This window comes from Diceros bicornis, chromosome 10, assembly GCF_020826845.1.
Source record: "Diceros bicornis minor isolate mBicDic1 chromosome 10, mDicBic1.mat.cur, whole genome shotgun sequence".
Classification (NCBI taxonomy): Eukaryota; Metazoa; Chordata; class Mammalia; order Perissodactyla; family Rhinocerotidae; genus Diceros; species Diceros bicornis.
This window is the reverse complement of record NC_080749.1, coordinates 6,245,274-6,267,902: the sequence shown is the minus strand read 5'-3', so window position 1 is coordinate 6,267,902 and position 22,629 is coordinate 6,245,274. Positions and strand designations below refer to the sequence as shown.

The window sequence follows — 22,629 nt, the reverse complement described above, 5'->3', positions numbered from 1 at the left end:
GCCTCGGCTCCTTGACGGCCCACGACGCAGTTGATACCGAACCAAGTGGGCTCGCCTCCTCATGAGTTAAATAAGACTCTACCCCAGTGGAAGTTGCCTCACAAAGTAAAGTGTATTTGCAGCAAATAGGAGGCTATGAGGAATCATTTCCAAAGTCATGGCATCCCCTAACAAAGGAAAGCAGGAACTTTTATTTGGTTGGGGAATGAATATTCGAAAGGGAGAGGCAGGTATTGGCTTGCACAGGCTCAACTGGAGAACATCCTTCCACATAATGAGGTCTACTCTCCTCCTGGAGAGATCTTTGCATTAAAGGTAAGGCAAAGGTCATGGGCACAGCTCTTGTGGTAAGGCTTAGTCAGTTTCAGGGTGGTTGGTGGTTACATCCTGGCTTGGTCAGTTTCAGGATGGCTGGTGGTTACATCTCCTTAACACAAAAGGAAAAGAAACAACTTGAAAAAACAGTTTATTGCTTCCAATCCTACCACTGATTTTCTGGAGGCACCTAGTCGGTGACACAGTCACGCCTGCTGCTGACGCCTGGAGCTGAGATGCTCTAGTTGTATAGTAAATACTGCTTTGTTCCTGTGTCTGACCTCCATGGTGCGGCCGGCTTTCCACCTTTGTTGTTTAGTTAGTTTTCTGGCTTCCTTTCTGTAAGGAATTCTTGTCACATTTTAGTGCTTTTAACCTGTCCTACCCTGAGAAATGACACAACTGAGGCTGTTATGATTATGTCTAAAGGCCGGTTGGCTCCAAGCAAGCCTCCGAGAAGTCCTCCCCTAAGTGAAGCGCAATGACTTCGGGACTTGTTCTTTGGTTCCCTGGCAGGTCGCTTGGCCTCATTCCAGCTCTCCAGCTGCATTTCAGATCCCTGAAGTTGTTTTATTTATGAACTCTTAACACAGGGGATAGGATCGCCCACCTAAGGTATTACAACACAGAATGTTACAGTAATCATGGCTAGCTTCTATTAAAGGCCTTTTCCGTCTCTGTTATTTTACAGACACTACTTCAGTAAAACTCTGGAACGTTAGTGTTCTTGTCTCCATTTTCTAGCTGAGGAAACTGAGACTCAAAAGTTTTGACACCTGGCCAAAGGCATTCTGTGAGTAGTTCAATTCAAGTCAGCATGAACATGTTGAGCATAGAGGTTTGATTATAAGCAGTGGCCTTCTTCATTACCTAACTAAAGAGAATCATGAAAACTTTCCCACTGTGTCAAACAGGCAGCCCTAAGAACCACGCCTGCAGGTGGTCCAGGCTCAGTAGAACTGAGCAAGGCATCTGCATTGCACACCTCCAGGGGGCAGCCCCGAGTTGTGTCCAACGTGGATGGTACTCATGTGCAGACAGCTGGAATGGTGCCCTGGGATTGCAGCAGAGCAACCTTAATGGGAGAAGGTGGAGGAGGGGCACAGAGCTGCATTGGAGAGCCCTCGAGTAAACAACAATGGAAATCCCACAGGAAGGATCAGACATCAGACATGAGAAGGACAGGGTGACTTCTTGGGCTGGGATTTAAAACAAGGGTGACACGGTCTCAAGCTCTCTGCCTTTCTGGGGTCAGGGGGAAGGGCCACATATAATGCTACATATAACATTTTTTGTGGGTGACTTGTGGAGACTCCATTTAACTAACCAGAGTGTCAAAGTCCATGTCCAGTTTTTAATTGTCTAAGTAAAGTGAATTCTCCACAGACTCCACTATGTCTAGAATCCTCAGACAAAGGGGATCCAAATAAATCACATGTCCAGCAATCCCTTTTTCTAAGAATCTGTCCCAAACATTCGCCCGTGCATTGGGACAGCGCCCCTGAGGGGCCAGCGAGGCAGGAACTCTTCGCAGGCCACAGACGCCCAGCGGCTCTGAGAAGCACACGGCTGTGAGTGGCAGAGCAGCCAGCCAAGATTCAAACGCAGCTCTGTCCCTATTTGGTCAGGGTCCCCCACAGTGCTGGGGCAGGCCACCATGTCACATCTGGGAGTTTTTCAGTCCACACACGGGGGAATTCTCAACCACAACCTCCCTGTCTGGTAGTTGCAGATAGAAACAGAAACGGGGTTAGAAAAATGTGATTCTTGCGCAGGAAAGTTGGCGCGCAGAAGAGTTCACAAGTGGGCGGGCGTGTGCTTAAAAAAAAAAAAAAACAGAAAGGGTGGGAACCCCACCAGCCAAGTCTGCAGAAAAACAGACATGAGGTCTGCCTATCTGGGGCCGGGGCCCCTCCCCTCGGGCCGCGCGGAGGAGTGTGACACAGGTGCCGCTTCCTGCCGCTGCTGAGGGTCAGGAGCGGCGGGCGACCCTCGCCACCCTCCGCCCGTCCCCTTGGCCTGGCCCGGGCCGCGCCCCGCACCGCCGGCGATGAGCACCCCCACCGGCACGCCGCCGCCCGGCCCCGGTGAGTACCCGCCGTGGGGGTCCGCCGTGGGGGGCGGCACAGACGCCGGCCGGGGCCCCGGGGGCAAGGGCCCGCGCCGGGCCTCCGCTGGACGAGAGGAGCCGGCCCCCTCGGGCCGCGCGGGGCCCCGGCCGGAGCCCGGGCCCGTTGGCGGCCGCTCCGTTCCCTTTCTTTGTGCGGTGGTCGGGATGCGTCTGCGGCGAGAACTTTCCCCGCAGAGGGTGGCGCCGGCGCGGCTCGGGGGGGAGGCAGCGCGCAGACAGCTTGGGAGCGCATCCCGCCAGCTGTGCTCCGGGCCCGGCGGGGAACTTGGAGGCGACTCAGTGAACTCGGGGGCTCCCGTCCCAGCTTGCTGCCCCGTCGCCTGCAGGAGGGACACGCCGATGTTGGAGGGGTCAGCTCGCCTGACCGTTTGGGGTTTGAGATTCTCACGGCCTGTTTTCTTTCATTTTAAAAGGGCACGTGGTTTTCTTGCTGACAGGAAATCATATACCCTGAGATTCTTTGTAAGATTTTCAGAAACATTGCTGGGCCTCCGCCGCCCTCCTCCGCCACTGGGCTTTTGCAATAAAAAACTAAAATTTTATTTAAAAAAAAAAAAGAATGTTTATCTTTCTTAGCCCCACCCAGGCTAGGTCTGATCATTAGAAACTGTCAGCGAGGAGACAGTTTGAGTCTATAATGTAATCATGTTAAGTAATTAATATGATAATGATATGAGTATTGGAGACGCCCAGTGTTTTTTTTTTTTTTGAGGAAGATTGGCCCGCGCTAACATCTGTTGCCAATCTTCCTTTTTCTTTTTTCTCCCCAAAGCCCCAGTACATAGTTGTGTAGCATAGTTGTAGCTCCTCTATGTGGGACGCCACCTCAGCATGGCCTGAGAGCAGTGAGTAGGTCCGTGCCCGGGATCCGAACCGGGAACCGCAGGCCGCCGAAGCGCAACGCGGGAACCCAACCACTACGCCACGGCCGGCCCCTCCAGTGGTTTATGTCTTTAAAATCCAGGTGGCTGTGAGGCCTTACTGAGCGAACTTGAGCATGGATGAGTGTGGGGAGGACTGTTTTTGTGTGCTATGTGCCTCTGTGTGTACACGGCCACATGTGTGCCCGTGAGGGTGCTCAGCTCAGTCTGGGTGTGCACAAACTGGAGTCCTGGGAGCCAGGGACTAGCTGCCTGCATTGGGATCTTGCGTGCCACGCGTTAGCCAAGGAGCCCAGGCAAGCCAGCCTCTCTTATCTCCAGTTTCATCATCTGTAAAAAGGGAACGGTAGGATATTGCTCTTTGGGTCGTGAAAATTAAGTGCATATAAATGGCTTAGTGCAGAGATTTGACACATACTAAGCACTTGATAAATGTCAGGCATCTTTATTTTCGTTTTACCTGAGACTGGATCTGTGGGCTCATGTGCATTAGTGTTTACATGCGTGTGTGTCCGTAAGTGAGTGTGTGTGAATCAGACACTAGTGAGCTTGTGTGTGTGTGTGTGTATCGGGGCCAGGGTTGAGGAGACGAAGCCGCTGTAATCATTCCAGTTCAGGCGCTGAGGAAGTGCGGGCCTGCAGCCATTCCTCTGTCTGGAGAGGACAGGCTAGCTCACCCCAGAGCCTTGTCCCTGCCTCCCAACCCACCCCACCCAGCAGTTCTCCAGGATTCAAGTTTCAGACCTCGACCAATGACTGCGAACACTTCCCTTCCGGGACTGATGGGGACGCAGCCCTTACTTGCATACCATTCCGCATTGGCCTTAGGACTTGATTTATGGCAGGATCTCGGCTGTGGGAGAACCGTGGGGCCCTATTCCTTGCTGCTAACTCAGGCAGGATGTGTCTATATCCTGTCTCAGTTTACATCACTGCTCCTCAGAGCCAGAGGTTAGAATGGAGAGAACCCGAAGCTCCCGCCTGGCGAGGCCTGCCGTACCCAGCTGGGCTTAGCCAACTTCCATAGCCTGAATGCCACAGTTATTGCGAATGAGTCATGTGCAGAAATCCACAGCCTTGCCCTTGGATAGAAGGGGTCAATGCTCAGTGGGGAGATAGCCAGGTCTGGCAGCTTTATATAGAATTTGCCACTTCTGGCAGAAGCAGAAAGGATTGCATTAAGTGCCAGTGAAATTTCATCTCAGCCATTGCTCAACCCCTCCAGATATCAGTGGTGTCAGGAGTCACATGGCATTGGCCCAGTCAGCAGCTGGACCTTTACAAGGCTGCCCATGGTTGGACAGTTCTCTCTGGGGATTTGCAGTGTGCCCTGGGAAACAGAGGAGTGCGGGGTAAGAGGCATTCTGTCTTTGCAGGGGGAGCACATGAGTCCATTACGGTGAGTAGGAAGAGGTCCCTCAGCAGCGGTGGAAGGTTGGCAAGTCAAGTCAGTCTGCCTCTGTGGGTGGCAGATATGTATATCAGAGCCCCTCTGAGGCCTGGACCAAAACACCCTCCAGAGACTGAGCCACACAATGGGCCCAACAAGCAAAATCTAAAAACCAAACAAACAAATTTGAACAATGAATGAAGAATTAATAATAGTTCATTATACCTTAACACCATATATAGACTGACTCATTCCCAGGACTGCGTAGTATGAACTGTGTTAATATATGAATGAATTGGTTATTTTATTTAACCAATTCCTCCACAAATGGACATTTAGGTTATGTACAGTCTTTGATTTTTTTTAACCAGACACAGTGCTGCCGTGACAGCCTTTGTAAGTAGGGTTTTACGTGCATGTATTTGCGTACTTTTAGGATAAACTCCTCCCTAGAATTTAATTTCAGGGACAAAGAGTGTGTACGTTTAAAATGTTAGTAGATACTGAAAAATTCTTCTCCAAAAGGTCACATGAATTTCTAACATTCACCTGTAGCCAATGAAAGTCGCTATTTCCCCACATCCTCACCCACACAGTGTAGTTTTTATCTTGGCCAATCTGATGAGTAAAACATGTGTCACTTTTGCATGTGCCTTTGTAATTATGGGTGAGGCTGCCCAGGTTTTCAGACCTCGGTAAGACATTGTATTTCTTTTTCTGGGAAGGACCTGTTTTGGCCTTTGCGCATTTCCTTTCAGGTCCCCTACCCCAAGGAGGAAACTTGCCCCAGAAGTTACTAATAGGTCCTCCCTCTTCTGGCAGCTGGAGGCAGAGCATGGACCAGAGCCCCCCCACGTGCTGTGGAGTCAGATCTGGGTTTGATCCCATCTCCAGCACTGACTGACTGTGAGGAGGTACAAAATCCCTCAGAGCCTCGGTTTTCTCATCTGTAAGTGGGAGTGATAGCTACTTCACAGGCATCATGTGATAAACAAGAGGATAAGGGCCTGGTATCTCTGGCTGTTGTTAACAGAATTTATCAAAGCAAACCCAGCCTGAGGGTGCTGGTAATTTCCTGAGTCTCCCATGCAGACAGCTGCTGTTTTTGCTTTTGATGATGTAACTACACACCGACATCAGTACCTCTATGCGAAGCGCTGTGGTAACGCCCTACGTGGGTCACCCCTCTGCAGCCTGCTCTCCTAGGCATTTTCTTAGCTGTTTCCAGATGAAACACTGGAGGCTGGGGGGACAACCTCCCCAGGCTGTGAACACAGGCTGTCAGACCCCAGAACCAGCAGAGGCCAACCTGAGGGGGCCGTTAGGGTGCCTGTGGGTCTGCCGCTCATGTGCTAGGCAGGGGTTCTGCCACCCGGCCACCTTGGGAGCTGGGCCCGGGGCATCGCTGCTGCAGCCTTGCACACAGAGGGACTGCATGCAGCACAGACACTCAGAACCTGCCAATCGTCCCACAGCTCTTCAGCCAGGCCTGTGGTCCAGCCTCAGTGCACCGATGCCCATAACCACTCCCTTTTCTGTGGTCAGGCCTGACCCAGCTGCTGCCCTCCACCCTCTCTTCCACAGCCAGCCCAGGCCGTTCCCTAGAGCCTTCTCTCAGGGCCCCTGCTCATGCCCGGACTGCCCTGACTCTCCAGCTTCACCCTCACAAGTGCCCACTTCAGGACCCTGGGCTCTCTGGGTACCCCTCCTCCACACACACACACACACACACACACACACACGTGCGCGCGCACACACGTTGTCTGCCTGGCTCCCACTGGCTTGACAGTTAAGGCCCAGTTTATGCACTCCCACCTCTCTAGGCCCTCCCTGAAACACCAGAAAACCACCCACCCTGGCGTTTTGAACCATGGACACTGAAGCCCCAGGAGATTCCTGAGTCCATCCCCTTGCAGAAATTTTGACCTCCCAAGGGACTCCATAACCCCACCTGCCTGCACTCGGGGCCTGGCACAGAGAGATGCTCAGTGAGTGACTGAAATGAACAGATGACTGCACACATGACCCAAAGGTCAACGCTCCCAGGCCTATGTCCATTCCAAAGGCCTTTTAAAAATTATATGCTCAATAGCTCCTAGACCAGAACTTGGCATATGTGTGGAGGCCAGTAATTAATAAATTGAAATGGACAGAAAGTCAAAACAAAACAAATTCTAAGAACGCAGCTGACGGGCCCCAGCAATCACCACCTAGCTCTCCTTCCCACTCTAGCATTGATTAGAGTTTCATAGTCTCCCTCCCTTTGCCCTCCTTTCCCCTACTTCCCTCCCCTCATCTTTGCCCAGGGTTTTCTTCAGATCATTATATAATCTGAACTGCTGAGGGAATGCTGGCTTCTGCTCTTAGTTGTTAGAGATTTTAGTTTTTGTACATTCTCCCATAGCAAATGTTAGTGCGCAAAATCTTAGCCAATGGCCATGCTGACAAGCGCTGGTTTCCTCTCATGACAGCTAGAGCCTGGGCCCAAGACACTGGATTCCATCATGGGTGGGCGGGGTCAGCAGGGACTTTATGTGACTCCCCCTCGCCCTCCCTCACAGCCACTGGAAAGCCTGTGCCGTTATCACCACTTCACAGACGAGCCACTGGGCTTGGGCAGACGGGCCTACCTTGCCCGGCAGAGAGCTGCAGAGCAGGACTTGCTGCCCACCTGCCTAGCTCTGAAGCCCTGCCCTTTCTCCTGGCCCAACGTCTTCACCACCTCTTATTAATAACTCTTTACAATTGACAAACTGCTGGAAGCTCAGTGTGGACAACTCTGAAAGTTGAAAACTCCAGGGGACCCAGTCGTAGAGGGGTCACAATATTGTGAGATTCACCTCCTAGAGCTTCCAGCAGGGGGAGGGGAAAAGGAACCATTTTGAAATACTCCAGGGCACCTGTTCTTCACAAGGTCTGCCCTCAGGGGAAACTAGTTAACCAGAGCCTAATCTGCTGTGGTATTATCAGAGCCTAACTGACCTGGGAGCCAGCCCTGCTGGTCTAGTGGTTAAGGTTCAGTGCTCTCCCTGCTGAGGCCTGGGTTCGTTTCCCGGTCAGGGAACCACACCACCGTCTGTGGGTTGCCAGACTGTGGCAGCTGCTTGTTGCTGTGATGCTGAAAGCTGTGCCACCGGTATTTCAAATACCAGCAGAGTCACCCATGATGGACAGGTTTCAGCAGACCTTCCAGTCTAGACAGACTAGGAAGAAGGACCTGGCCAGCCAGGTCCTTTTTTCTGGAAAAATTGGCTATGAAAACTCTAAGTAGCAGCAGAGCATTGTCTGATACAGCGCAGGAAGGTGAGAGGATGGCCCAAAAGACCAGACAGGGTTCTGCTCTGCTGTTCACTGGGTCACTAGGAGTCGGAATTGACTCAATGGCACTAACAGCAACTGACCTGACTGGGGGAGAGGGGAACAACTCCAGCCCACTCTAGCCATCCTGTCCCACCTACTTAGGGAGAGGAAACAAAACTGAGAAACACTGTGAAGTTCACAGCCCAGAGGCACAGGCTCACTAAAAGATATAGGCCTAACCCTAAGACTGTAGGGTGCTTCCCCTCCCCCACACCTCACCCGCACATCACAGTAGTTCCTTCTACCCAGTACATCAGTATATCATGTCTGGGTGTCAAAAAAAGCTACAAAGCATACTAAAAGGCAAAAAAAACCCCACAATTTGAAGAGACAGAACAAGCATGGGAACCAGCTGTTGAAATTAGACTGGGAATTTAAAATAACTATGATTGATAACTCTGGTAACACTTTGTTACATTCTCTCTTGTCTCTGGTTCTCTAGCAAACTGCTTCTGTAGGTTAAAGGCACACCTCCCTTCTCTTATTGCCAAAATATTGTGGCCAACATGCTATTTGGGGCCCAGTGGACACACCCCTGGCCCCTTCCAGGTCTCTGAGGGAAGGCAGCTTGCATTTCAGGGCACTCATGAGGGGCCATCCCCGGGCAAGGCTGCCATTATCTCCCTGTGCCCATCACACCCTAAAGGAGGAGCGTTATTGGACGTGATGCTGCCGACTGGCACGTCACCTGCAGAGGACACAGCCAGCACCCCTTGCACCCACTTCTCCTGCACACAGTGCACGTTTTTGTGAGGGGTCAGGTGACTCTGGGCTGCAGCACTGCCGTTTCCCCTTTGGACCCTGGAGTGGAGAATCCTCACATTTCCTCAGTAGCTGTGGGCACGTGTATTCTCAGCAGGGTCTTAAAGTGAAGGAAATTATGGTTTTCCAGACAAAGCAGTTGTGCCTCCCGGCCTCTTCTGTTGGGCCTCCATCTGTGACTTCTGTATTCCTCGGACAGCAGAGTCTCCTGGCTGTGAAGTACCACTTTCTCTCCAGGTGCTCACCAAACGCTCTTGCTAGACCCTTCCACACAGCCTTTAGCAAGCAGAGGCTTCAAGTTCAGGTTCCCCTTTGGTACTTTTTTTAAACCATTTAGCCCAAATTCACTTTGCATCAATTTGCTAGTGCCGAAGCAGTTAGAACACCAGCGTTCGAGTCCGAGGATTTGGGCGTGAATGTGGCCCTGCTCTGACCTGGCTGCGGCCTTGCACGCGTCGCTGGCCTCTCTGCAGCTCGGCTTGTCGTCCAGCACAGGACGCGGTCCAGCACCTGTGCAGCCACGCGGGGCCCCCCCTCCGACGGCCCCACGCTTATGCGGTTTAATGCTCCGCTGTTGCTGTCTTGGAAGTCTTAATTTTTGAACAAGGGGCCCCACATTTTCATTTTGCACTGGGCCTCCCCACAAATTCGATAGCTAGTCTTGATCAGGTAAGGGGGAATAATAACCATTTCTACCCTAGGAGTTTGTTTGAGGATTAAATGTATTATCAGAGAGAAAACTCCTAGCATCCTGCCTGTACGTGTTAATCATTGCCCCTTGCCCAGTGCTCAGTGTCCTAATGAGTGCCCGCTCCTCCTCGCTGCCCAGCTCCCTCCCTCTCCATTCCAGTCTTGTCTCTGTCTCGCCATCTGCCTCTGAAAATAGTACCCGAGGACAAGGTGGCGCGGCTGCCCAGAGCCCGGGCAAGGCCCTCAGACCTGGCGGGAGGCCGCCCTCGCAGTAGCTCTGGGAGGCTGTTCCCTGCCGACCTGTGGGAGCTGCCTCCAACGGTCTGCTCCTTCAGGGTTTTATCAGAGAAGGCAAGGTATGGAGGAGAGCAGCCCGAAGAACAGGTGCGGGCCCTGCCCGTGGCCTCCACACTAGCTGTGGGACTGAGCAAACCTTCACCCTCTGCAGCTCAGTTTCCTCACATGCACCCTAGGAGGACCATCCTCACTCCCCGAGCCTCACCTAAACACCAGCCTCTTAATAACAGGGGTCTCGGCTGTCTTGTTCTCCACGGAGAACAGTAGGCTCTTGACAAACACTTTTGAATGAGTGAACGGGTGAATGGATGGATGGATGGATGTGAAGGTCCAACCAGGGTAGACAAAGCCTGATCTACACAGAGAGTGCTGTCAGTCCTCGTATTCACTTGAATCCTGTCCCAACCCTATGTAAGGCCCTGCCCCCTGCATAAGGTGGCCTGCAGTGGCCTCTGAGCTCCTTTGGCTCAGCCCACTGACCCCCCAGCCTGCAGCGCTCTCGTGCACCCTAACCCGGGTGCGTGTGGGGCCCCTCCCTCTCACCCAGCCCTCATGCTCCTACTTTCCATGCCTCCTCTCAGCAGCTGCTTCTGTCTCTGCCCTGATGCTGCCCTGGACCGCGGTCAGCCGGGACTCTCAGGTGCTCTGTAGAGCCTGGGCTCCCCTTTCTCCTGGGAGGGCTCCCCTCTCTCCTGGGAGGGCTCCCCCCCCGTCCGCAGCTGCACCCCAGGCCCGAGGTCCCTCAGGGAAGCTGACCCTCCATGCTTCCAGGTCCTGCTCTGGAGGGACTTGTCATTGGATCGCCCTCCTTCAGCTTCTGCAAAAGTTCTCCTTTTAGTGAAATTAATGTCAGCTATGGCTGGAAATCCTGAGTAGCTCCTTTTCTTAAAATTTCACATCTCTTTTTTTTTCCCTTTTCTACAAATTCCTTAAATTATCTTGACTCACTCTCCTCTTTGTGACTGTCTTCCTGACTCAGAGCATAGAAACTCCGCAGAAGTTATCTCATCTCAGCCTCTGGCAGCCCCAGAGGAGGTATTTTTATCTCCATTTTGCATGTGATGATACTGAAACTCAAGGAGGCCCTGTGACTTGCAGAGAGCCACAGCCGAGCCTCACACTCTCGCTCTCCTACAGCAGGCTTTTCTAGGAGGGGCTTAGCCAGGGCCGACTTGCACATTAGGCACAGTGCCTAGGGCCCACTGTGCTCTTAGAGATCCACAAAAATGTCTATTTCTTTTAAAATCAAAAGGAAAAAATGAACTTTTAAGACTAAATATCCTATTTGTTTTTATAACAATGTCACTATAAAAAACAATTTTTAATGTTTTACGGGAGAAGGGACCCACGAACGCAAAACACCTAAGCCCATGAAGGTCACACTGCGGCCCTGGCTCAGCCCATCCTAGGCTGAGGGGCTGAGTGACCGCTGGTCCCCGCACTACCGTTCTCCCTGCCCGGCTCTGCCCTGCTCGCAGCACTCCGCCCTCTGCATGCCTGTCCCCTTCAAATCCTCACACTCCCCCGTCCTGCCCAACACTGCAGGACCCCCGGGGCTGAGCAGCTGCAGTGGCTGCTTCTGCTCCTGCCCTTTACCTCTGCCCTGGGAAGACTCACAGAGCCAGAAGGAAACGCTTGAGGATACGCAGGCCTCACTCTGTCTCTATCTCTGTCTCTGTCTCATTTCTCTTACTCTCTTGGCTTTTCAAGCCACGAAATTAGGCTGCTCTTCACTTAAAAGTTTAAAAATGTTTTCTTTGCCCTGTTTCATTACTACAGAAGCAATTCATGGTTCATCGTAGAAATATATATACAAGACCAAGAGGAAGGATGTTGGAAGATTCTCTCTAGAGCAGAGGTGACTTTCAGATACACACAGGACAGCCAGGTGACAGCTGGAAGGCAGTTCAGGGAGATCTGGGCAGAGATAAAGGTGGGGACCTCAGAGTAAAGAGGCCACCAGGGAGGGGCCAGAGGAGAGCCATGAAGAGCCTGCTGGGGTTGCACTGATGCCTCCAGATCGGGGCACAGAGGGGATGAGGTGGACCTCCGCACAGGCACTAAGAGGCAGGGCGGGGAAGAGCGCTCAGCGAGCCCACTCTGTCCTACTCCACGCCTGGCCAGGGTACACGTGGGACTTCGTTTTATCCTGAAGACGTTATGTGGATGTAGATATTATTAATTCCAGTTTAGAAATATGGAAACTGAGGTTCAAAGAGGTTACTTCCCCCTAGCCTCACCGTGGTCACTGACGCTGCCCAGCTCTGAGCCACATGCATCCCTCCACCTCTGGGACGCGGCAGCCCGCCGTGCTAGGAGGGAGTCGCCCACAACCCACTGCCCTTCTGCTCAGCTCCATGCAGCCCTGAGGTCATTCTCCCCGCCTCAGAATAAAAGGCCTTTCTCTATCCACCAAACCACCGGCCGCTGGTGCTGGCTCTGCCCTCCCCACCTGGTGACCCAGCAGCTGCTAATGGAATGCTCATGGTGGTGCATGAGGCCGGGTTGTGACCGTGCGAGCCCTGCCAGCCGAGGCCAACCCACACACAGTTCCTACTTCCCCCGGGGAAGCAGTGGGCAGCTGCCCCTCAGGGTCACCGCAAGGGCACTGGGAGAGCATAATGCCTCCACCAATTCCTGGCCAATTCCTGGAATGCCGCCCCCACAGAACTGCCCCTGGGCTGGCAGCTTTGTCTTTTGTTGAAATATCACAGGCCGTGGGCCCGTCACTGCGCTGTTTGTTATACTCTGCTAGGCACTGTCAGACCTGTTTCCTTTCTCCATTCGAGAGGTACTACTCTTGCTCTTTGACAGTACCCTGCAGTCCCAGCAACAGCCCCTCAGCATCACCCATTCTGTCCCCCACTTAAGAACCCAAGGAATGAGTTTCTGGGGCTCCAACAGGGCACTCCCAAAGGCATCAGAGACCTGCGTCCCAGTCTTGCTCCATCTACTACATCTGGCTGTGTGGATTCTTACAAGTCACTTAACTCCTCTGAGCTTCACTTTATTTACCCGTCAAAGAGAGAGAGCTGGCCCTACAATATCCTGTAGCTGTCGCCCTCCCCCCGCCGCCCTACACACACACACACACACACACACACACACACACACTCCTTACCACTTCCTTGCATCCCTCAGTGACAGACAGGTGTCACTCCCAGGTTCAAGGCAGAGGGGAGCTCTCTTGGGGATCTGCTTTGCCCTGGCCCAGACATTTGGTCCATGGGTCCTACTGACCTCCCAGAAATAACTGGAAACAAACGTAAGAACTGCTGCCTACAGCATCTTTGGCCTTGGGCATGCTTTTGAAACTTTTTTCTACGCCATCATTTTTCAGACAGCGTTCCTGTCTCTTTGCCTCAGTCTAGAATGTCTGCGATACACTCGACTATCGCCAGTAGGTTCTGCTTCTCAAAGCCTCTTCTGTCTGTGATCTCTCCCAAGGTCAGTGTGATGTTCAGGCCAGATCCCTTTAACCCCATGTGGCAGACAGGTTGGGAGAATTCTGCAAAGTTGTTTTGGTTATTTTGGGTTTGGTTCAGGATTGTCTCTTCCATGTCTTCCCTCACTGAATCCACCCCAAGTCTATCAACAAAGACAACAATCTATTAATAAGACTGTTAAATAAGGCACCCTTCCCTCTGGCAGGTTATCTGTGCAGTGCAATCATGTACCAGTAGGTAAATTCAGGGCCAGTTTCCAGATTTGACCCTTATACACACCTCTCTTAATTCCCAGCCTATTACATGATCTGGGGTCCTTTTCAAAGTCCCGAATCTTTAGGGACCCCTGGGGTAGCACGTGATACTAGCCATGAGCCTTGAGCTTTCTGTCCATTTCTAGTGACTTAATCTAGAGGACCACCTTTGGATCACCACGATCGCATCTGATGCAGCTTCTCTGTACAAAGGTCTGCATGGGAGACACAGGGGACACAGACCCTGTCTTCAAAGGGTCTTCAGCCTTGCTGGGAGGCAAGAAGGACATTGGAGGGAAAAGCTAGTCAAAACACCATTCGGTGCCAATTGGCCTGCCAGGCCACCAGCCACACCTGGCCCAGGTGCGGGTAGTGGTGCTGGTCCCCTCTGGAATGAAGGCCACGTATCCTTGAACCTCCAAAAGAAGTGGCTTCCCACTTGGGATCCCCACCCTGGAAAGCATACCAAAAAAAATGATGTCACAACTACAAATCTCCATTGCAATTATCTTCAGCAGAAATAACATTTCTACAAAATAAATTCTTAGGTGAAATCTGGAAATATGAAAGAGATAAAAGCATATCGGATGCAGCTGAGTTGGCAGTGACAGGCCTGGTGACCACACTGCAAGAGCCCCTTGTGATGGTTCACTCTCAAGTCATCGCTGGACACTGAGGCTTTGTGTAACCAAGTTTGCAAACTCCTGCCTCGTGCCTTCTGGAATGGTTAACTGATGCCCAGTCACTGTTGTCAGTGATGATACTTTGAGGCTTGGATCTCAGAAGGTCCTTCCGTATTAGCTGTTTCCATCACATGAAGCCATAAAATGCTCTCATTGTAGTCAAATGTTAGCCTCTAGCCGGACTATAATGTACACCCACCTGTCAATCACCTTCCAAGTAATTCTATGAGAAAAGGTCTTATCAAAATTTGTGAACATTCAGATTCTGTGAAGAAAATCTGAAAAGTTAGAAAGGAAATTGAATGGAAAATTCTATTATGAAAGCAATTTATCCTCAAGTGTTTAGTAACCACCATCTACATTCCCGGTTCATCAGTGGAAACACGTAGGGTCATGGTGTATCCGTCCTGTCTTCTTCCTATGATTAAGGAGGAGACAAAGAAAGTACAAGGCAAGATCTGTGCCTTCAAAGCATTGTTGTGTTTCTTGGGGCAGCAAGACATACATCATGACAATATCCAATCCTCCTAGTGAGAAATTTCTTATCACACAAATTCAGGGTTCAGATCAAATTGCCTGTGTCATGTTGTGATTAGTCACGGAAATAGCTAGATATCCAGATATATAAAGAAGAACTTCAAGTAATATAACCCTCCCAAATGTGAATTTATACCTAATATTAGCTAATATTGGTAGCTAATATTAAATTATCATGAATTTCTACTTAACCAGATATAGTTTTATCTTGTGGAATTAAGATTTCGTACTTGAAGAAGTTGTCAATGATCAATGTTGATTGTTGAGAATGTTCCAACTCTGGGGAATGACTTAAGTAAAGACAACTTGCAAGGATGTGAAAAGGAGGAAAAATAGTGCAAATGTACGTGGTACCCGCTCTCTGCAGGGCTGTCTGGCCTGTCACACGTGCTGAGCACATGTCAACCCGCAGCATTCGTTCATCATTAGTCATCATCCATTGCTGTGAGGCAGTCTGTGGGTGGCACCCCCATCTTCAGGACACAGGCCAGGGCGGTGAGTGGCAGGGCTATCATCTGAACCCAGGCACCATCTTGTCATCCCTGCACGCCACCAGCATTCGTATGTATAGGACATGGGGAGTTTTAAAGGAGAGCAAGGTTATCTTTCACAGGAGGAGTGAAAGAAAGTTGGTTGAAATGGGCTTTTAACTACATTTATTAATATCAGGCTTTGGTGATTACCGCTAGGTCATTTCCTATTTAAGAATCACAGAGCTTCTGAAAAGACCTTCTGGAACATGCTATTTTTAAACAACTCATTTGAGTTAAATGATGTTTGTCAATTGCTGAGAAAACACAGTGCTGGAGAAAGTCCAAATACATCTCTGAGAACATTGCAGTCAAAGGCGGATGAAATCCATGGTTTTCCTTCACAGTTGAGACACCCTGTGAGGCTGTGGGCACTTCTGGGCCCTCTGTTTCCTGGGGCTTTGGTCTCTGCCTCACTCCCTTCACTGTCCCTTTCTCCCTGTTTCCAGGGTGGTGCTTTTGGGAAGAGCTGGCTCTGAGGTCACACCGCCCTGGAGGCACAATTATCTGAGTTCCTGTCCATATCTGGCCCCCCTTGTCCCTGGGCTGTGAGAACAGAAGTGTGACTGTCTGGGCAGATAAAAGGCTGACCTCTCACTGTCCTGCCTGCTGCCCCCAAGGTCCCGATGGTTCTCCTTTGAGGTCCCGTGAGTGGGGCCCTCCCCAGCGAGAAATGAATGGAGTGCAGGCATTCTTCTCTACCTCAGTTTGTCATTTCTCCTTCTGAGCCAACAGTGTCCACTCAGGGACACTGGTACTGCAGCAGAACACTGCCCAGACCTCCTCTGGCCTCGCTGGGCCACACCCCAGGCTGTGACCACTTGAATAGGCCATTTGTCCTGTTCTCGGACCCCTGTTCTGGGCTCAGGATTCCCCAGAGAGTCCCCCTGTGACAGGGCCTCTCCAGTCAGTGCAGTCGGCCAGAGAAGGTACGCAGAGCCAAGTCAGAGAGGCCCAGGCCATAGCCCTCACCAGCAGAGATGGCCTTGACCCCAGACAAGATTTGAAGCAGAGACCCCACCCTGCCTGTGCCACTCACCAGCTGTTGTCTTGGCTCCGCTACTGATCAGTGAGGATGACCTCAGGAGAGCAGTTTCGCTCCATGTGGCCTCCCTAATGCCTGTGTCCTCACAACCTCACTGGGTGTTCAGGACGCAGTGAGCCCCGGCTGCCCCCGACTCTGTAATCTGTAGTAGGTGGCACGGCCCTGGATGATGTGCCTGCATTCTAACAGCTGAGCATCGCAGGGGTTGAAAGCATAGGCTTCACATGCGACAGACGTGAGTTCAAGGTGCAGCTCAGCCGCTCAATGGCTCCAGCCCCACGGGTACCTTACATGACATAGTGAAGGCCCAGACCTAGCATCGGGAGCACTGGGTGAATATCAGCCTGAGAGGGAAGAGAGAGACTCGGTGACACAGAGACTCAAACCAGGCGTCTGCCAAATCCAGCTTGCCTTGTCGCCTGTCTTTATAAAAGTTTTATTGGAACACAGATGCACCTCTTCATCTACCTGTGTCCACGGCTGCTTGCTTGCGACAATGACAGAGTTATAATATAACAGAGACCATATGGCCCACAAAGCCTTTACGTTTATTGAGAAAGTGTGCTCACTCCTGACTTAAACCAACAGGAGCGTCTCTAATGGTACAACTTCTAGGCCTAGAGCCCACCCAGCCCCCATCGCACCTCTCTCTGGGGACACCAGAGCCTCGTGGAAGGACAAGAAGCCAGGGAATAAAGACCTACAGCTGAGGTCAGGGACCAGGCAGCAGCCAGGGAGGCCCACCCAGGCCCGGCCCAGCTGACCTGGGCACACGCGAAGCACCTTAGTTCCCATTGCCTCATCTGCCCAGGCTGCCAAGGGGAGGGTCCCTCTTGTAATCTTCACCCTCTCTGGTCACGGGCTCTGTAACTGCCGGCACTCGGGGCTCTGCTGCTGCCCTGCAGAATGTCCTGGCCTCAACCACGCAGGTGTGGGAGAAAGGACAACACACCACACAGGCCCTCCCTGGGACCCACAGCTGGAGGCCCAGCGGGCTCACCCCCTTCCCAAAACAGTGCTCACCCAGGGCCCAGGCCAGGGGAGATGCCCCTCCATGGGGCAGGTGTCGGGCCAGGTGCATTGCACCTGCCCTTATTGAACCCTCTCCCCATCTCGGCAGACTACCCCTCTTTCCAGATTTGGAGATGGAGACTTGGGGGAGGAAGTGTGTCCACATTTGACCAGTTATCAAGTGGTGGATCCCGAGTTCAACCATAGTCTCCCTGGGTCTACGCCCGTGTTCTCTGCCTCTGCCACCTGCACCAGGAAGCTTGTGGCTTCCATGGAGTCACATTCCATGAACATGAATTGAGCACCAACTGTGTTCCAGGTGTGGGTTGAGGCCCTGGGGATGTGACAGTGAACAAACCAGCAGTAATCCCCAAGAGGAGCTTACATTCTAGTGAGGAAGGACAGATGGACACAAGACACAGGGGTAGAATGCTCAGTGCTTCAGATGGTGCTAAGTGCTAAGAAGGACAATCAAGCCAGAAAGAGAGATGGGGAAGGCAGAGGGGTGAGAGGGAATGCCATTTCAAAGAGCATGGCCAGGGCCGGCCCAGTGGCACAGCAGGTAAGTGCGCATGCTCCACTTCAGAGGCCTGGGGTTTGCAGCTTCGGATCCCGGGTGCGCACCGACGCACCGCTTGTCAAGCCATGCCGTGGCGGCATCCCACATAAAGTGGAGGAAGATGGGCACGGATGTTAGCTCAGGGCCAATCTTCCTCAGCAAAAAGAGGAGGATCGGCATTGGATGTTAGCTCAGGGCTAATGTTCCTCACAAAAAAAAAAAAAGAGCATGGCCAAAAGGTCTTCCTTGAGGGAGGTGATGTTTAGGAAAGACCTAAAGGAAGCCAGGGAGCCAAACAGATCTGAGAGAAGACGTAACAGCAGAGAACACAGCAAGTGTGAAGGCCCTGAGGTAGGAACAGGCCTGGCATGATCAAGGAACAGCTAGGAGGCCAGTGCGGCTGGGAGAGGAGGGTGGGAAGAGGTAACTAGGAGATGAAGTCAGACAGGTGAGGTGGCAGACGATGGGACTGTCTCTCAGCACCTGTTGTAGCAGCTGGAATTCCACCATCCTCCTGAGTCTTGGGGTCCAAACTCACTGCTAGAATGCTTGTGACCCTGGGAGAGGAGCCCTTCAGCATCTCCACTAATGCTCCAGTAAAGAGATGAGAGTGAGGCCCGGGCAAGCGTGATGTGGTGGGAGCTGAGAGGGAGGGAGGAGGATGGCAGGGAACTCCTATGGAGTATCTGAAACACAGGGAGGAGGGGAGGCAAGAGAGACTTCACCAGGTGCCCAGTTTGTTCTCAGCTGCCTGAAAGATGCTGTAGTTGTGTGCACACGTGCGTGCGCATGCACACACACACGCACACACACAGAGGCCAGCTTTCAGAAGCTTCTTTGAAATTACTAGTTGCATCTTCTGGGTGAAGCTTTTCTGCAGTACCATGCCAGGCTCTACAGGGAATGAGTGTGAATGCGGGTCCCCCAGCTCCCCGCACCTGCAGTCCACAGGGCCTGTGGGACCCCTGGGGAGCAGCTAGGAGCGTGACTGAAGACACACGAGAGAGCCCCACACAGGGCCAGAGGGATGTACACCAGCCCCTCACCCGCAGCTCTGGGTCCATGTAAGCCCCGGGGCACCAGCCAGCAGAGAGCACGGAGAAGCCACCTTCTCCCCTGGGGTGTAGGGTCTGGCCCAGCAGGGGTGGAGGAGAGAACTGTGAACGGTGTGGACAAGGGTGGTCTCGGGCTCACTGCTCCTGGGGTCCAAGGTGCCACCTGCCTGGGGAAGCAAGTCCCCGCACCTTGCCCAGCCTCACTCAGTCTTCCCTGGCAGGACAAAAGCACAGCCCAGAAATACCGGCCCTTCCTCCTCCCCGAAATCAGAGGGGTGAAGAGGCCAGCTCAGGCTTGACAGCACAGGTTAGGACCCAGGATTCCACCACCTCGGTGTCCCCCCACCCCCCATGTCAGGTGCAGATTACACAAGTCGCTCCTGGAGGCAAGTCACGTTGGCGGTCGGGTTCATAAGACCCAGGACGATGTTGAGAAGGTAGTCCATCTGCTTTGTACCTGCACGCATTCTGTGTAGTCTGCTGAGCAGCCCAGGGAGCAGGCGGGTTGAGTGACCAAAGCCACTTAAACACAGGCACAGGAGCTCACCCTGTGCCTCCTCCCCTCAGATGATGTGATCCTGGCATGAGAATCCGGTTGCTACTTAAGGGACTGACTTCTCATCTCCACCTAACAGCCTGCTCCAAGTCCAGCCACCTAGGCGTGTTTGCACTTGGAGTCGCTTGCCCATGCCAAGCACATTCACCCTTCTCGTCTCGCTGTCCTCAGGCAGCCTGGCACAGTGGAGGGGAGGGAGAGGGTCAGCGTCTACTGAGCTCTCTCTACGCAGGGAGCTAGGGCGGCTGTCCCTGTGCCCACCGGGGAGGAGAGTGCTCTTACACACCTGCTTAGCAGAGGGGCCGGCGTCCTCACGCAAGTCGGCATCTTGAGTGTCCTGGAAAATGTATAAAAGGACTGTCCCCAGGCCATACCAGTAGCAAATGGCAGAGCCAGCACTGCAATTTGGGTGTTACTCACTTCCACAACCTCTGCCCCGCACAGGCTCACCTACAGGCAGACAGCATCCTCCTCTCCATGATGCCATGTGCTCTATGTGCCTCATTGTTAACAGACAAATGGCTTCATGCTGAAGCACTGGCTGCCCCGCCCCAAACACGTGTGCACGCGCATGCACACACACACGGAGGAGACCTGAACGGCAACACCCTCAGAGAACCAGCCTCTTTGATTTCAGCTCAGGTCTCTGTGAGCTGCAGACCCCATGTGTGTGAGGGTGCCCGCTCGCTCCTGAGTGGGGGTGCACGTGGTGCCTCCGTCTGCACCAGCGGCGAGCAGACCTTGGCGTCACAGGCGGCCAGCCCGCGTGGCTGTGTCTGAGTGCACCAGCATTTCACTTCTTCTGGGGGCCTTTTTTCCCTCCACTTTATTCACGCTGATGGACATGGCTCCTTCTCCGTGGCCTGCCTCTGATAAGGCTGCAGGCAGTAGAGACAGCAGAGCCGAGCCTCTTATCAGGCAGCTGCAGCGGGATCTGCTGCCCCGCTGGGAAGGCCTGGTGCTGATAAAGTGGGCCTGTGCCTAGCCGCTCACCAACTGCTTTCTCAGACCAGCCCCTTAGACAAAGGGGCCGTGAGACCAAGAAGCTTCCTTACTTTCTTAGACACCAAAGCATGCTTCTAGTGGCCACGGGCAACGGGACCTGACGGGGGTCAGTTGGGATTGATGGAGAAGGGGACTCTGGAGAGGCCCCAGGGCTCTGGGCACGGCCCTGGCAGCTGTGCCGCCCACAGGCACATCGGGATTACGTGTGCGGTGTGAGGCGCTCAGAATTCCCTGTGAGCAAGTGCTGTGGTTCCCATTCTATGGGTAAGACGCTGAGACTAGGAAATGGAAGGTGTCAGCTTTGTGGTCTAATGAGGTGTGATAAGGTTTGAAGCCAGGTTTGCTGGCCCCAAGCTCAGGCTGCCTCCCTCCCCCAGGAGCTCTGATTTGGAGAAGATTGAAGAGCTCACCCCCTCACACACCACACACCCCGTTTGAAGACAGAAATTCTGCCTTCAGAAGTTAACTCCTTTTCCTTTAAGCTTAGGTCACTGTTAGACTTCCTGTCTTTAAGGTAGGACAGACTGGGTTAGCAGACTGTGTTTTTGAGCAGGTGACTTGGCCCCTCTGACCTTAGTTGTCCTGTCTGTAAAGTGGGCTGGTCGTCCCTGCCTCCTAGAGCCACTGCATCCAGTGCTCTGCCAGGAGCACACAGGACTCCATAGACAGAACGCAGATGACCGTCACTGGCCACCAGGGTCCTCTCACCAGGCTCAGCCCTACACTGGGAGGCAGGGCCAGGGGCTGACGGAGGGGGCAGCAGTAGACCGTTGGGCTCAGGTCTGGGTTTGAATCCTGGCTCTGTCCTTGGCAACTGATGAACTGATATCTCTGAGCCTCAGTCTTTTCATATATAAGGTGGGGATGGAAATACCTTGGGCAAGGTTGTTTTGAGGACTTCAGCTAACTGAGAGGTACTCGTGATTTGTGACTGTCCCATGAGAGGGGGTTCTGAATGGGAAGCATCACAAGCGAGAGATGATGCAAGCGAAGCCCCAGCACACAGCAGACTCATAAAAAGCAGCTGCATGAGCCCAGCTGAGGTCCTGGCTGCCTCTGCCCCAGGCTGTTAGGTACATGGATGCACACAGAGGCCAAAGCGCCCTCCAAGACGAGGCAGAGAGAGCAGCCTTCCGTGCAGGGTGGGTCAGGCAGGGCCGCCTGGCACTCTTGGCCCAGAGACTGGAGCCTTCCCTGGAAGTTGCTGCTACCCAGAGGGGCCCTCAGGATGGGCTCAGAGAAATGAGGCCTGCCTCCAGATGACCTGCGGGAGTGGCGGCTCCATCAAACCTGGCCTCACGGGAAAGGTTGGCAGCACAGCCAGGAGGAGCAGCTCCTGACTGGGAAGTCCTCAAAGCGGGGCCGTGCAGGTGGTCTGCCCTGAGCTGGAGACTGAGCTCCAGGCCCAGGATTATAGCTGAAACATCAAGAAACAAGCCAACGAAGGGTGACAAATGCTGAAGAGCTGGAGAAAGGGCAGACTGATGGGGAGGGCAGGAGGGCCAGCCAGGATGGCTGCTACCAGGAGCTGGTGTCTGGGGAGGGAAGGAGGAGCCCCTCAGATCTCTTCCCTGGAATCAGTCAGAGCGTCATTGGTAATCAGTAGAGCCAAAGGACTTGTGCATGCAAAAGTCATCTGCAGCATGGGGAGGTAAATGCATGAGATGGTTTTCACCACCGAGCTCCCAGTAGGTGCTCCATTCAGTTGGTTTTGCGATCACTGCATACTCATGCTTTCATAACTCCTTATCTGGGTGATTCTTCCTGCTCCATTTCACTGGACCACTGAGAGGAGCTTTCATTCAGTGAGCTTTTGATGACCACCTACTGTGTGTTGGCCACCTTGCAAAATGCCGAGACACCACGAGGAAGATGCCACAGCCTTCCCTGCCCCACCGGAGTCTTTTTGACATGTTTTATGAGTCTTTCCATAGTAACAGGAGGTTACTTACCACTGGGAGGTCAGAACAGACGTCCTCCATGGGTGGAGTTGGACCTGTGTGGATTGATGTGTGAATATCCACCAGGGATAGGCCAGGTGGAAAGGCCAGTTGAGGCAGAGGGAACAGCATGAGCCAGAATCTGAGGGTGTGAAATAGAATTGGGTCCATGTGACCTACAA

The 22,629-nt window shown here is 52.8% G+C and overlaps 1 protein-coding gene across 1 annotated transcript in view; it reads left to right on the top strand.

Moving 5' to 3' along the window:
• The first annotated feature begins 2,189 nt into the window (after nt 1-2,189).
• Nucleotides 2,190-22,629, top strand: part of GYPC (glycophorin C (Gerbich blood group)) — a 45,240-nt gene continuing 24,800 nt past the window's right edge. The window contains exon 1 of the mRNA XM_058548780.1: nt 2,190-2,402. Coding sequence (XP_058404763.1) covers nt 2,366-2,402 — 37 coding nt within the window. The 5' untranslated portion in view covers nt 2,190-2,365. The remainder of the gene's footprint in view (nt 2,403-22,629) is intronic.